This window comes from Histoplasma capsulatum, genomic scaffold (genome assembly GCF_000149585.1).
Source record: "Histoplasma capsulatum NAm1 scaffold_12 genomic scaffold, whole genome shotgun sequence".
NCBI lineage: Eukaryota > Fungi > Ascomycota > Eurotiomycetes > Onygenales > Ajellomycetaceae > Histoplasma > Histoplasma mississippiense.
In genome coordinates this window covers 493374-509303 of record NW_001813971.1, presented here as the reverse complement: position 1 = coordinate 509303, position 15930 = coordinate 493374, and the positions used below count along the sequence as shown (strand labels likewise).

Below are 15930 nucleotides of genomic sequence, written 5' to 3'. Positions count from 1 at the left end.
TTACCGGAGCACCGCCCGAAGAGGAAAAGAAAAAAGAACACCCAACACTTGGAAGTTGGAACTAAAACGCGGGCACTACCCCCCCAAGGCCCTCCCTCTTTTTTAGCTGATGCTTCTTCCACGCGGGTTTCTGTCCAAGCGCCCCGAGCTAGCTGTTGTTCCATACCCCTTTCAGCCTTTCAGCCTTCAAGGCTTTCGTTGAGGAAACCAACGCGGCTAAGGGTTTAACCTCATGCCTCTAAATTTTTCGGCACGTTCCGAAAACTTGACGCGGAGCGCGCTGGTAGGGAGGTTAGGAGAGCTACTACGGAGTACGGAGTACTACTCATGGTGACGTGCAGGCGGTGGTTAGGCGTAGGCCTGTTCTCAACAAAAATATATTAAATGTCCGAGTGAAAAATAAAGATTCAAAGCCTAATATGGTAATATACCATAGTCACTGGACTGGGAAAAAAAAAAAAAAAAAAAAAAAAAAAAAAAAAAAAAAAATAGGCATACCTTTATCTATTCGTTTGCAATAGGGCATTGACGGGTTTTGCTGAATGAGCCCCTATGGCAATGTCTGTTCTATCCACAAACCTTACGCACAGTATTCCATTCCGTACATGGGCATGGATGCAATGTTTGAACATTCGGTAATAATGTAATATGTATGCACTTTGCCTTCATTTGGTGGATTGGAAACAATAAGCGAAGCTCATCTAAAGTTTCGGATCAGAGATTGGACCGGATCTCGAGTCCGCAAGCAAAGCACATGTAGAGCGGGTATCTTCATCGCCCTTCCTTCGCAACCCAATCTTTGACAACGAGATTTCAGATCTATCATCCGTTTCCATGTTCCCACGAACTTTGAAGTGTGTTTTGAATGGCGCAATTGATCGAACCAGGTTTTGCCGAAAACAGGGAAGATGACGTGACTGGAAAACAGAGTTGGGGCGGACATTGTTTCCTTGGTCCAGGGAAGCCAGCAGAAAGTCAGATCACATTGCGCCCCAGCAAATGGAGCGAAACAATAATCTGCGAAGCTTTGCCCGGATACATTTTGGTTTTCCCACGTCAAATAAACTTCAGGGAGCTAACTCTACCCAATCTCGGGCCAGCGAGGAACCAAACTTTTGGTTTCAAGGCATGGATCTGCCACCATACCGCCCCCTCGTAACTCCGTACAGTACATTGCATGTCCCCATTCACGGAGAAGAGTAAATAAAAAAAAAATATGAGCGCATCCGCGTGACTCTGCAGCCTGTATCGCGCATGTCCCGTGGGACTTGGGCCCAGGGAAAATAATCATAATCATAATCGTAATCATAATAGGGGAGAAAGGAGAAAAGGACCCTGGCACCCTGAACCCTGGAACTCAACTGGCTGTACTCCGTATTTTGAGGATTGAGAAGGATTAATGGAGAGAAAAAAGGGGGTTGATTGCGCGTCCATGGCGAATGCGCTGGAGAATCCAGATGCAGCGAGCTTACGGAGTACACTGTTCCCCTCTTCGCCCCAAAGCCCCATCCAGGGCGTTTTGATGAGTATGATAATGATGATGATATTTCCAACAGTTTTCAAAAAAAAAAGTGTTCACACAACGATAGCAACTCATCGACGTGGGAGGGCAACCAGCAGTGAGCGCTGCGGACGCAGCCTGGTAACTAATTCACTTCTTTCTTTTTTTCCCTTTGTTTTTTGCGATTTGTGAGCAAAACCCCAAGGAAAAATGATCCAGAGAACTGCTTCACACACAACGGGCGTTGGATTTATGTAGGAGCATCCCTTTGGCTGCCGGTATTGGTCAATACCAAAATTACGAGACAACCTCGCTTGTTTGACGTTGCAGCATGGGCTGAGATGGTTCAGACGGGGAATTGGGGGTTGAAGCATGCCCATTTCTGTGCTCTCTCTCCCTGCATGGGTATGGGGTCTCTCGAGTGTCTGGTCCTGTTGACCGAGTCAGTCGAGAAGTTGGCGTTCCTGGGCCGGAGGGATTGATTGTTCCAAGCGAACTGCTTCTCCAGCTTGCGTTCGACAAGCCTGGAGCGCGTGGACAGCTGAATCCTCGTGTACTGCGTTCAACAATCGACGAAGGGAGAAAAACTGCCGAAGAATACGGTGGTCAAAGCACGTTTCTCATCCAATAATGAACGGAGATAGTCGACTCCTCTGGCGAAACGGTGCATTCACGGAGTTCTTCGTATGGAATCCCGTCATTCAATTATTTTTTCTCCTTTCCGCCATTAGCCTGACCCCATGGGTGGAAAAGCATGAGGAGAGGAAAGGCCTGTCATGTTGTTCTGCTTTCCTTCTTGGCCTCATCATCCCTGCCTTGACCCTCTCCACCAGAACGAAATAGGAAAATGGACGCGAACTTGTCGTTGGAGCGGCGTTGATGCTCTCATCAACCAAGCTGACTCTCTGCTCCAAAAATACCTGGAGTGCCGGTTATGGATGATTACATGCACAGATGTTCAGTGTCATTTAACAGGCCTCGATCCCAGTGGCGGACAGCTCCAACAAATATATCTAAACCCTGATGTTTGCTAGCACCCCTGGACCCATGGGTTCAATGTCAAGACTGGTAGCAGACAGTGTCAGATGTGACGTCAGGTGAAATTCTATGGGGTGTGAGAATCATTCATTGTTCTTGAACGACACAACATACAGGTGGAGGTTTGTCTCAATAGACCTTGGAATCAGAAAAAAGAATTTCAAGATATGGGCAAAAAGCACATTCCACGACCCATATTAACCCACCCGTGGAGCAGATGAGGCGTATTGGCGCATCAATTCCCTGCAGAACACCTCTACGAATTTGATTTTTGATTTGCCTGAGAGAAAGGCAATATGATGAAATGATACATCGCATTGTATCAGCAGGCCCATACTCAAAAGACTAACATTCTTCATTTTACCTGGTGGAGTGAAGTTTTTCGCAGTGTCACCGCGAAGAATGCACCACGAAGAGTGCTCTGCCAACATATCTTGGTTCTTGAATCGGTTAGCAGGTTGGCTGTATGGCCTTGCGCGCTGCATCGACGCTGCTGCAGCCTTATCGACCCCTTCCACGGAGCGCATTCCTACCAAACCATCCCATTGACCTTGACGTCCTGCAAGGCCGGTATATCCTGAACCCGGTGCTGCCAATACGAGAAAATTGCATGAAATAATGATAAAAAAAAGATTACACTCCGCGTATGACTATAATAGTGATTGTTGTAAGAAACTGCGCTTGGCTGGCGACGCGCCTGCTTGCGCCGTAAATATTAATCACCGTTTCAATTATACATGCATCAACTGAGCAAGGCTTCATATAACTCTGACGTTCATTGTGACTCACTAATCCAGCTACCCCCATTCCCTGGTGAATCTACTTGGTTTGATTCAAAAAGGCAACACATGAGGCAAGAATACCCCATTTCGTTATATCGTCTCCTGCTATCAATGGTGTCCGTACTGCAAGCACGGATACCTACACATGGGGATGATCTCTCATCATTCCTATATTTCAATAAGCAGAGAACAGCGCCCAGAGAGCACAGCTGTAAACTTGTCTTCTCACTCCGTGTTGGAGCGTGATGGGTGAACCCCCTTCTGTAGAGGGGGTATGCTGGCAATAGAGCAACACTGACAGCATCTCTATCTAGCAGCTCACTCAGGACTCGGCGTAGGGAACAAACACTGAACTGGTGACGGATGATTCTGTGATTGATTGCAACACTCAGAACTACCATGGGGGAATATAAAATAAGAACGTGTGCAGAATAAGAGTTTGGTGCCTCGAATTCTTCATCTATCTTTGTCCTTTGTCCTTTGTCCTTTTGTATGTACTAGTTATACATCCATTTTGATATCAAATCTATCACCAATATTGAATGTTTAGGCTTAGGGCGCGTATCTGACTTTTTCCGAATGAAGGAACTTCAGATTTCAGTTCAAACGCATTCTCTCTCTCTCTCTCTCTCTCTCTCTTTTTTTTTTTTTTTTTTTTTTTTTTTCTATCTGGGTATATAATAAATTTCTTCCATTTACCATTTACTCGATGATATACTTTGATTATTTCATATTGGAATTCTCATCCGGTTGGGAGGTTTTTATCTCTATATACACATACGTACCGTTATATATGTGGATGTTATTTATTTGTGTCTATATTACACTGCTGAATAGTTAATACTCTACGGAGTAGGATCATGCACATTGAGAAAATTGTATCGAACCGATCATTATCTGGCAACCACATACATTCCTTTCTCTTGTTATAAAAGAGTAGTCAAGTCAATTTTGCCTCTGATCAAAACCCTGTTTTTGTGTGAATATATAGACAACTAGGTAATAAATAGTAGTGAAAGAGAAGCAAGCAGAAGCAGTCCAATTTCAGGCGCACTTAAAAATCACAACGGCAGCACTTATTTATAACCTCTGTATGGAAGAGCAACCAAGCAAGTAAACAAACTAATCAATAATTGAGCTATTTTTAAAAAACGTCGGTCATGCTACAAACCTAGGCCCGTGTGAGAGTTACTACTGTTGCTCATCGCCGAAGCAATGTAAAGCAATAATAACGTATCGAAATAACAAAAATGATGGCAATCGGAGGCAAAAGTATTAAAGGCGGTGGGAGGAGAAAAAAATAAGAAAAAAGGAAAGTCGAGTCTAAAATCAATTTTTGCCAGAGACATAGGCACGCATAAAAGTTGCGTAGCCCCGTTTTCATCCTCTGGAAGCGCGAAGGGGGAAAAATACACAGAAAGTTATGCAACTGGGAATGAAGTAGGATAAGAAAACGCGAAAAAGAAAATTTAAAAAAAAAAAAAAAAGCGTCGTCCGTGGCAGGGTAGCCAGTTCGAAACGCGAGGTCTATCAATATCATGAAGGAAACGCCATCATGATGAGTATAAAAATCTCTAGCAAAGAGAAGAGCAGGAAGGTATCGATATCGATATCGGGTGGGGATATCCCCATTTGTCTCGAGGACGGGTGAGCTGGACAAGGTCTACTACGATACGATGGCTTGGTGCGGCTGCATATCAAGAGTTATTATGGCCTTACCAGCGGCGATTATTGCCCAGAGGTGCTGCATTTGAAGCGGTGAAGCCACCGCGACCGCGGCCACGACCACCCCATCGGTTACCGCCGCCGCCACTACCGTAGCGGGCCATCTCGGCAAGGCGAGGATCGATCTGCTGTTTAGATTCAGAGAGAATAGCAACCAGATCACGAGCCTGCTTAGCATCTATTATTTGAAAAATTAGTATCATGTTTGATACCTGCGGAAAGGATGGGGGGATTCGAATGAAAAGCAAACGTACTGTCAGTGGTGAACAGGGTAATTGCAGTTCCCTTGGCACCAGCACGACCTGTCCGGCCGATTCTGTGAACATAATCTTCCGAATTATTCGGATAGTCATAGTTCAACACATGAGTAATATCGCGAACATCTTCACATACACTTAATGTTAGCGAAAGCGCACAATTGAGAAAGCAAATGGCCTGAGCCCTTTTCTCAGTCGTGTGGGACTTGATGCATCACTCTCTTCAATCTGTCGAAGATTCATATTTCAATTTTCCATGGGCTGGAAATGAATCGTGGTCCTGGAATAACCTTGGAAATGCAGCTTGAACAAGTTCAAAAGGAGAAGAACCCTTTGTCTCCCTACTTGAAGAGACTACACAGTAGAGAGACATAATCAGAAGCACTGTATGCTACACTGCAAGTAAGTCCAAGGTTCCCTCGGGACGAGAACCAACGATAGAACCGGAAAGCCGGGACGAACCATGTTTACCAACATGTTACAGAGTAAAAGCATTGGGTCATGGTCACACGACATCAATACGGGTTGGGGAATTCAATAACAGGGTACTGGGGAAGGGAGTATTGGGGGAGACCAAGGTCGCAGATTCATCATACCAATACCACGGGAAGCCACATCGGTGGCAACCATGATCGGGCTTTTTCCGGTCTTGAATTCGTTCAAGACCCAATCACGTTCATTTTGTTGTTTGTCGCCGTGGATAGCTATATACATAAAGTTAGTAAAATAGTGAAAAGATATAGATAGACCAAACTTACAAAGCGCAGGCCATCCATCCTGTCGGAGGAATCGAGTGATGTCATCAGCAACACGTTTAGTTCCAGTGAAAATGAGGACTTTGGAATGTTTATTGGCCTCCATAATACGGTCAAGGTGCTTCGCCATGCGATCACGTTTCTCGAATTCTGAAACAATTTCCACGATTTGAGTAATCCTGTGGTTAGCAGACAAATCCATAGAGCCAATATTGACCTGAATATAGTCGTGGAGGAAGTCCTGGGCGAGTTGCCGGACATCTTTGGGCCAAGTAGCAGACCACATGCAAGTTTGTCGGTCAGGACGAATTTGTGAAACAATTTTGCGGATCTGGGGTTCGAAACCCATGTCAAGCATACGATCTGCTTCATCGAGGACAAGGTAAGTAACACGTCGTAGGTTAGTTTTTCCTGCCTCCAACATGTCGATCAACCGGCCTGGAGTGGCGATACAGACTTCGACACCACGAGTCAAGTCACGAATCTGAGGCCCTTTGGGGACACCGCCGTATACACAAGTGTTCCGAATACGAGATGATTTCCCAAATTTCGTAATCTCAGTTTGGATCTGAACTGCCAACTCACGAGTAGGTGCAAGAACAAGGACGATGGGGCCATCTCCTGGAGCAAGGAGAGGCTGAGCGTTGATGTGAACAATAGCAGGCAAACAATACGTCAAAGTCTTTCCGGATCCAGTTTCGGCAATACCAACCACGTCACGGCCAGAGAGGGCCATGGGCCACCCTTGGGCCTGAATGGCCGTGGGCCTCGCAAACCCTTGGGCTTTGACCTCTGACATAACGTATTGCGGGAAGCCAGCTTCATCAAAAGTCTCCACTGGTCGAGGAACGTTTTTGCCTTGCACCGTGATTTCATGCTCTTTGCGAAACGCATCGACCTCGTGAGTCGATCGCTGCGAAACATTAGGGTGTTCTTTGTAGAACGATTTTTCAAATTTGGGCATAGTTGAGAGGTCTAAGGATATTTCCAAGTTAGTATTTTATGGAAATTGGTAATGTCAGTGGTTGCAGAACATACCCCAATTTTGCGTCTTCAAGCCGGCGCCAAGGTTTGACATTCTGTCACCCCCGGTGCCACCGCCGTAGCCGCCAGCTCCTCCGTATGAGCCATAACCACCGCTGGAGTGGCCGTGCGAGTAACCGTTGCTATTTCCGTAGCCATTTCCGTAGCCACCACCTCTGTTGATATCGTGTTAGCTGCTGTAATGTTGGGATGTCCAAGGACCATGTCGCACAAGTGGCGAATAAGAAGGACCAAATGATCTGTCAAAATCAAGACGGGACATGATGGGACTGTATCTGCTTACCTAGAGTAGCCGCCGCCGCCTCCACCACCATAGTGGTCTCGCGAGGAACCGTAGCCTCCACCGTAGGACATGATTCCCGACGAAGATATTGAACTTTTTTGTTGGGATAGAGGGAAAAGAACCTTGTTGGAAAGAGATGGAAAAATATCGCGTTCAGTTGACTTTTATTGGTCTTGGGTCTATCTTGCAAAAGCGACAAATATGGTCTACGCGCAAGAGACGTGAATAGGCCTGCGATATGAATCACGGCGGATCGCTAGGAAGGGACAAGAGAGAGGATGGGAGAGGATGAAGAAAGAAAAAAAGGAAAGGAAATTCCGACAGGAAAAAGGCGGCAGAAAAAAATATAAAACAGGAAGCGAGTGGCGCGCTTGTCCCAAAATAGTTAGTTCAACCAGCTAGACTTTCTTAGTCATGCTGGTAGCAGAGGGGACGAACCAATCCGTTACTCCCCCAACACTTGGGAATTCCTGGGTCTGGCTGCTGAGTTCCCAACATGAATGTGTGAGAAGTGCGTGGATTCGGCTAATTCAGGCAAGGGACTGGAAATATGAAATCGCCGCTTGGTATCCGAGTCTTCCTGGGGGAAATCTCTGCCGAGGGTTTCCCGAGAATTCGGCCCAACCCAAAGTATATATTGCTAACATAGTTTACCGACATAGATAGAGCTCTATATATCTACTATATCTTTGATACCCAACCCACTACAGTTGGTCCGCCTGCAGCCCCATGTCCCAGAACCCAATCTCAAGCTCCGTAGCTCGAATGAATATCTTGACCAATTCCTCCATCCGAGTAGGAGACACGTCCCTCATGTGTCGTTCTAGGAGCTCTGTTTTGTCGGGCAATGTACGTTAGGCAACTGTGGCATGAGAGGACTAACCAAACAAACATGGACGGATACCTTACCGGACCCAGCCTCTACTGCCTTCACATAGTCCTCTGCTACGTAATTGTCAATCCATTTCCAATACCTGTTCCCTGTAAGTGCGGTATTCTCATCGCAATGGAGCTTTTTGGCGATAGCTCCGTATCCAATTAGACAAGGTGAGAGTGCAACCTGTAGAGCTAGCCAGTCCTCCGATTGACCTATGTCGAGTATATATCTGCTGTAGGCAACACATGCTGCCACACGTTTATTAGTATGATCACATACTAGTATATATGTGCGTATGTATGTGTATGCATATTTCCCGAACATCAGGTCAATAATCACCTAGGCTCTCCTTGCAATTTTCGATGTCTTGCTTTGTCAACCCAAATGTTGCGCAGTAATCGAGATGTAAGTTCATTTCGCGCTGGACGTGAAGCACTATTTGCGCAGACTAGATCGTGATCATGCCGATTTTCGGTAGGTTTTCGTCAGAATAATGCTTGAATATGGGCGTGTGACGGTTTCTCTCACCATAGATATTCCGTCGATATCAGTATGTTTCGATGCTGCAAGTGCATTACTCCGCGCAAAGTGAACCTTTTTGTCGAACAGTCAGTGCTAACATAGTCAGGGTAGTTATCTCTGAACGCTATACCCTACCAAGTAATGGTAATCTTGGATCAGATAGCCCTTGAACTTTTCCACCGGCAGCGTTCCTTTTCCCAAACCGGCCACAAACTCGTGTTCCGTAAAGGCTTTCCATACTGGTTGGACGTCGGGACGATCCAGTATGTACTCGACAAATCGGCCGCTGCTTATTTATTTGTTCAGCACCAGTTAGTTTTGTGCCTTAATCCCGACACCAACGAAGAAAAGGTGAAATATTGCTGAGGGGCGACAATTGATACATACGGCGCAAACGGCAGTGAGTACACAGAATGGAAGTGATTAATCGGCCCATTCCCCTTTCCCATATCCACGCTCGTCCTGATGCCGGCCTCGACAAACCTGCACGCGGCACGAACAGCCCGCACCACAGCCATCCCTTGTGCGAGATTTGCTGCAATCGCAGAGGCAAGGGAGCAACCAGTCCCATGGGTATTCTTGGATATGAGAAACTCATTCTCAAACAACGTCACCTCTTGACCATCGTATAGAACATCCACCACTTTCGACGCTTGCTGGTCGGCTGTTGTTCCTCTCTGAAAGCTGGCCGTTAACGGCATATGGCCACCTTTGAGCAAAACATATTTCGGGCCTAGGGTATGGATCTGTTTTGCTATTTGGATGGCATCTTCCAGGTTCTTGGGATCTTTGGCAGCCGCCCCTGAACCCTGAAGCAGTAAGATGGCTTCGGGTATGTTAGGGGTTACGATGGTTGTCAATGGAAGAAGTTTCGTCTGGACAATATTCACGGCTTCAGTAGGGAGCAGCTTTGAGCCACTAGTAGATACCATAACCTTCCAAGAAAGTCATTGTAAGATATACTTGATATGCATGGAGTGGGGGTTGAAATCAGGAAGTCCAATATTACAGGGTCAAGAACGACTTTGGAGACCTTATGATGCCGGAGAGTGTCGGCCACCATCTCCGCAGTTTCCGCAGATGCCAACATGCCTGAATGGAGGATAGATTGATTAGAAATATGAGGACGATATAATCAATTGGTAAAAGTAAGAGCCAGATATTGGGATTCGAAGTGAGGAGACAACGAGGGCAGCAAATAAAAGTGCGCTTCCTCATATACGATGAGACGATAATCATGGAATACGTGTAAAAGGCTAACCAACCTAACTTCACCACATCCGCTCCAACATCTTCCAACCCAGCATTAATCTGCTTCCTTACGAATCCCACGGGGACGACGTGAATATCCTGCACACCTAATGTGTTCTGCGCCGTCAATGCCGTCGTGGCTGTGAGGGCATAGCAGCCATGAGCGGTAAGCACCCGCTGGTCTGCCTCTAGACCACTGGATCCATAACAGAGTCAGTCAAATCCGTTCGTGTTTGTAAAGCACTTTGAGTCGTGGTATGAAAGATAATTATCTTATTCAAAGGCGACGCGCAATCAACTTGAAAAGCGACAACGGAAATGAAAGTTTTATTTGGATTGGACATACGCTCCACCAGAACTGTCCGAGCCCGCGATTACGAGTACACGCTTTAGTTTCATGTTTCGTGTTGATATAGGAGTATTGTGTTTTGTATGTTGGGGAACAAATCGTGGGTTTGAAACAAATTCCTTCCGCTTGACATCACCGTGAGTTTAATTCTTCGAACTCCCCACTAGTAGAACAAAACTTTGATGAAGGATGGAATCGAATCAATATCTATCCCTGCTCGGGTATACATATATCCACGCCTTAAAAAAATAAAGTTCAGTTCTTTCCGAATAACAGTAAGGGAAATGGATAAAATAAATCATAAAAATTCAATTCTTCTACGCCGTATAGGTGAGTCTTATCATAAAAGAAGATTAAACTATCAGGAACTGCTGCAAGAGTAGGCACGCGGCCGGATGCTTATTTATAGACAATGGGTATAAGGAGAATGCCTAACAACGAATAGGAGAAGAAAATGGGCTCAAAACAAAAACCCCCCAAGAGATCAAGACTTTCATCGTAAAGCAAACCCAAAAAGAACCTCCATGTCAACCCATTGCCGTCCACATTTCTTCAAATACGCGTCCACAACCCCCTTTAAGGTCCCAAAACGTGACCGGTTCCACTCGACCATCGCGATAACCTTGTCCCGCTTCTCTGTATTAGTTTCCTTTTGAGCAGCCTCTTTTGCCTTGTCTACATCCCACAGTCGCGCAAAGTACAACAGTTGGTTATACAGTTGCTTATCCGTATATTCGAACCCCATTTGGCCGAGGCAGCCTTCCGCACGGCCGCGGGGTCCCAGACATCGACGACCGTACACACTCATCTGGCGCGTGCGATTGCCGCAGGAGGGGTCATCACAGACGAGCCAGCCTTCATAGTACTTGGATGTTTGAGCGCGTATCTGGGTTTCGAGTTGCGCAACTACAGATATAACTGAAAATGGTTTCCCGCAGGTTGAGTTGGGACATATGAGTCCGTTGGCAGTGCACATCTCTGTTGACAAGCACAGACCTTCGAAACAAGTTCGTTCGTGGCAGAATCGACAGCGAAGTGTCAGCCTGACGGCATCTTTGAAGCGGATAGAATCTGGGATTTGCGATTCGAGAGGGAATATTTCCATGTTCTGTTGATCGCGGGAGCTGGAAGTATTGATTTGGTACTTTTTGACATCAAGACCGAGGCATTCCGCGAGTCGCACCGCGTCAGTGCCTGGTATAGGGCCACAGAGTCGTTCAATTGGGGGGAATATTTGTTTGAGTAGGTAATATTCAACGTCGGGTTTGAGGCCGGAATCCGGTTTCATCACATCTTGCAATGTGTACGATCGCTTCGCAGGCGCTAAGGAAGACGTGTCAGAGTCTCCAGTGGTTACGATGTAGGCAATAACATCGTTTGGACGAACGGTCTTCCCTCGGGCTAGCTCTCTCAAGGCTACTTGTGCTGCGGGCATAGTCTCCTTGTTGGGATACTCGTTGGGGCGTTTTGACAATTTCTGGAACATGGTGTTAGTTGGATCTCAGTTTTCTACAGCACAGCGAGGTATTACAAACCATGTATATAACATATTTCTGCAAGGGGATTGAATATTCCTTTATTTTTTTCGTGATGTCGCGGAGGTAGTCGTGTACCTTGGTAAGAACTACATCTGAATCTTCACCGGACAAGATCTCATGCAGAAGTTTCGAAGAAACCTCCTTAGATAGAGCGCAGTACTCTCGTCTTTTCATGTCCAAGCCTTTGACTTCGAGTTGCTCGACATACTTGCCATCAACCTCAGTCATGTTAATAGCCGCATACTTCTTCTTTGCATGTAGAAGGAGGCGACGGAAGACATTATCAATGTCAATCTCGAGCAGCTGGTATCGTTCATTTACTAAACGTTTAAAGGTATTGCCAACTTTTAGTGCGTCCTCCATATTGTCCGCATTGGTGTTGATCATTACGGAGTCAGTATCACCGTAAATAACTTGCAGCTGGTTACTCTCGGCAAGCTCTTTTGTACTTCGAAGAATCTCGCGTCCTTTAAAGGTCGTAAGCATAGCAAGTGGTCGAGCGTAGAATCGAGACTGCGTGTAACCTAGACACCCGTACATAGAGTTGGCCGTGAGTTTTAATGCCATTTGCTTGGTGTCCCAAAGTGCAAGATCCTCAGGACTTGCGCGTTTGTCTTTCATGAGTTTCTTGACTTCACGTCGACGGTTGACAAGAGTTGCAATGAGTCGCGGGAGAATTCCCATAGATTGGGCCTTAGGAACCTCAGGAACATTTTCCTGATTTTCATTTTCGACCTAGAAAATTACCCATTAGCAATCATGTTTTTGAACGAGACAGGAAAGAATAACTCACAACTGATGTCCGGTCCACAGTTGTAAAACAGATGTTGAACTCTTGAATAATGCTGGGGTACAAGCTATTGAAATCCATGACAAGAATGTATTTGTCGTACAGGCCTTTCTCGGGCTCAAACACCAACCCACCCTTATATTTGTCCTTCTTTTTCTTGTCCGTTCCATCCTCATCTTCCTCATTCGTTTGTGACATCTGTTGCTGTTTACCTGCATACTTGTCAGGGCAGATGTACTTGTTCCGATAGAATTCATGCAACAAGATATACTCGTTCCGCTCAGCCCTGGTACCGCTTAAAGTCCTCGCCCACGAATTTCCTGCCAAGTTCGTGAGCACTTTAGTCAGGGGAAGCATTTGAAGCCTGAGAACGAGTGCAGCAATAAAATAAGTATCAGCTTCACAATGGTTGGTGTAATTCATCAGCCCCTCCTTTGAGGTTGCCCAGGATTTTAATGCTGCTTCATTATCGATGTCCCGGCGTAGATTGCCATCTCCAAGATACAATTGACACATCTCCGTTAGGCTCCACGATTGACATTTCAACATCAAAGACTATGGACGGTTAGCTAAAAGATAGATTTAAGAGAAATACGGGCAAAATTTACCTTCCCCATCTCATTGGCAATGTCACAAAGCAGTCTTCCAGCTACAAGTTTCCTTTCTGCAAAGAAGCTGGTACCTCGCGACAGGCTTTTTGGCCATTCACTTCTCTTCAACCTCCCAATGCGATGCCAACCAGGTGTCTTCTTTTCAGACAATCTACTCAGGAAAATGTTAAAATCAACCTCTTGTAGTTGATGACCCATAAGGACATCGGGGTCCATCTTCTCAAACAGAGCCATGAACTTGCTAAGGAGAAATTGCTCGCTTTTCTCCATCATCAATGTGCCGCGATGTTTCCGTGTTTCGGCTTCGAACCCAATCGGGTAATTATGACCAGAAGGCCTCATCACTGTAAAAGTCTTGCAAGGCAACTTTTCAGCGGGCGTAGTATCAGTAAGCAATACATTCTCGTAAACACGAGCGCTTGCAACTAAGATTTCTTGTTTGTTATCTTTCACATTTAGTTGCGTTCGGAATGCCAGGCTCATCAGCGTTAGTCGGGGGATTTCCAAGCTGTCGGAGTTTGGAGCCACCGTGATAAGCTTAGGCTCGGAGACCTGGCATTCTAATTTGCACCATGATGCCCCATTCACGGCAGTGAAGTCGGCATCTTCGAGCTTTAGCCAGCAAGGACCCATGATATTTTTCCAGAGCACAAACTGCTCGAAGAGTGCCGTATTAGTTCCGAAAACACGAGAGAAAGTCTCCCCCTTGACATCAAATGCGAGAGCGGGTTTATCATAAGAATACATGACTTTAAGATATTCCCCCTCCTTGGGAACGTCAGCGAGCTCGAATGCATATTTCCTTGTCGATACTTTACTCTTATGCGTGCCCGCCTTCGTCCGCGACATAAGGTCATCCACTTCGTTATAGACATCTTCCATGTCGATTTCCTCTTCCGTTTCACGGCCATGACGTACTCGGTATTTCCTGGGAAGAAAGTAAAGTTTTCGTAAGACATTGTCAATTTTAGCAAAGGCGCTAACGTAGGCCCCTGTTTTCTTATTTTTAACTTTTCCAAAGAGACATAGGCTGCCATTGACTTCGACATAATCTAGCCAGAAGAATAGGAGACTTCCGTTCTCCTCGATGGCGTCCTGGGCGGAAAGTTTACCAAATGTCTTAAAGTCAGTAGTTGCTGGACTGCTTAAAACGTTTAATTTGCTCGTGACATCGTTCCAGGACGAAGGATCGATGCCATCTGGATTAGCTCTAAGAGGAGAAGAAGTTGCAGGAGAAGGATATGTCGGCTCCTTGACTTTTGGAACCGGCCGTTTGCCCGTCATATTAATTCTAGCGCCATTTACATCGTGGTGCGCAGTCGTTTGTGTAACCGCCATTAATTCATCCTCTTCCTCCTCTTCTACCTTGATATTATTCTTGATTTTCCGATCAATGGCCCGTGCAACTGGAGACGATGGTGTTGGATCACTCATAAACACGTCGTCATCGTGTCCAGCATCCAACCACGTAGAATCATTCTCCGGATCCAATTCTGCTTTGGGAGCAATTAGTGGACTGGATGTGTCGTTTTCTTTTCTGTCCTTTGGTTGCTTGGAGGCCGAATCCTGAGAAGGAGGCGGTGATAAAATCCGAATTTTCCGCCGCGTCTCCGATTTCACTGTCTTTTTGGGAGGAAGACGAGAGGGTAGGGGCTTGGTGTCGACTTCTTCAAGGAGGCCCGCCATAAATGCTTCATCTTCAGCAGTGGCAACAGGCTAAAAGACACAATTAATAAATTAAATCTTAGCCCAGCCACCCTGTTAGCAATGAAGGATTTCTGTTGACATACCTTGGGTTTTGAGGCTTTGGACGCTGGGCCGGTGTTGAAGTATTTGCTAATACCATTGTTAATCTTTTCCTTCCTCTGTTGATCCTCCTCTCGTTTTCTTTTGGCAGCTTTGCCCGTCAATGGTAACTCATCGCCGTCGCTGTCACTGTAGTAGTGTTTCGAGTCGTTCCATTCTTCACGTCCATCGTCCGCATATCCTTCTCCAGTATCGTCAATCACGAAATCATCCTGGTCAAGACGCTTCCGCACAAGTTTCTTGTATCCGTCTTCATCGATTTCATCGTAAATGTTCCCTTCGTCTTTGACTTCGTAAGTTGCCAGGCGTTTCTTTCCGGCGGCTCTCAGTGCCTTCAATTCGGCGAGCTTCGCTCGAGCTGCGGCCATTGGGAAGAATAAAAGTTTTCAATGGTATTTGGAAACTGTCATTAAACGAGAAGAAGATATGAGAAAAGCATAAGACTTAGAATACTATGCTGTCACCATCGTATCGTCATAAACAGTTGCGAAGATATGAAGTTGGCTGAAGGCACGCCTCGGCACGCGAGGCCCTTTCTACGCGTGAATCTACACGCTAGCGCGCGTTCCAGTCTCCCCACTCCGGGCACATCAAACTACCAACAAAATTTCAATAAATGGGCATATATTCCAGAACCCGAGAGGTATGAAGAACACAAACATAGTCTTAGGATAGTTCTCAACAATTGCAAGTGTTTCGGCGACCGCGCTACGTTATTAAAAGGAATGCCTTGTATTCTAAAATTGTGAAAGAATATGAAAGAAAACGAGTGTAACAAACCAGGATCGGGTTGTTCAAAAT

At 45.9% G+C, this 15930-nt stretch overlaps 4 protein-coding genes across 4 annotated transcripts; 1 reads left to right on the top strand and 3 right to left on the bottom strand.

Moving 5' to 3' along the window:
* Positions 1-232: 232 nt before the first annotated feature.
* HCAG_08710 (predicted protein) lies at positions 233-1400 on the top strand (the record flags this gene model as incomplete). The annotated part of the gene is made up of 4 exons (XM_001536339.1): positions 233-311; positions 719-854; positions 1101-1168; positions 1315-1400. The coding sequence occupies 4 exons, from the start codon at positions 233-235 to the stop codon at positions 1398-1400; spliced, it is 369 nt and encodes a 122-aa protein (XP_001536389.1).
* A 3636-nt stretch (positions 1401-5036) lies between these two features.
* On the bottom strand, positions 5037-7456 carry HCAG_08709 (hypothetical protein; the record flags this gene model as incomplete). Its single annotated transcript, XM_001536338.1, has 6 exons — positions 5037-5224; positions 5301-5429; positions 5900-6007; positions 6062-7033; positions 7097-7257; positions 7386-7456. The coding sequence occupies 6 exons, from the start codon at positions 7454-7456 to the stop codon at positions 5037-5039; spliced, it is 1629 nt and encodes a 542-aa protein (XP_001536388.1).
* A 633-nt stretch (positions 7457-8089) lies between these two features.
* Positions 8090-10434, bottom strand: HCAG_08708 (hypothetical protein; the record flags this gene model as incomplete). Its single annotated transcript, XM_001536337.1, has 8 exons — positions 8090-8217; positions 8295-8510; positions 8602-8710; positions 8920-9073; positions 9172-9719; positions 9794-9876; positions 10050-10231; positions 10382-10434. The coding sequence occupies 8 exons, from the start codon at positions 10432-10434 to the stop codon at positions 8090-8092; spliced, it is 1473 nt and encodes a 490-aa protein (XP_001536387.1).
* A 443-nt stretch (positions 10435-10877) lies between these two features.
* HCAG_08707 (hypothetical protein) lies at positions 10878-15497 on the bottom strand (the record flags this gene model as incomplete). The annotated part of the gene is made up of 5 exons (XM_001536336.1): positions 10878-11861; positions 11920-12657; positions 12716-13267; positions 13321-15039; positions 15114-15497. 5 exons carry the CDS (start codon positions 15495-15497, stop codon positions 10878-10880), a joined length of 4377 nt encoding a protein of 1458 aa, XP_001536386.1.
* Positions 15498-15930: the final 433 nt, after the last annotated feature.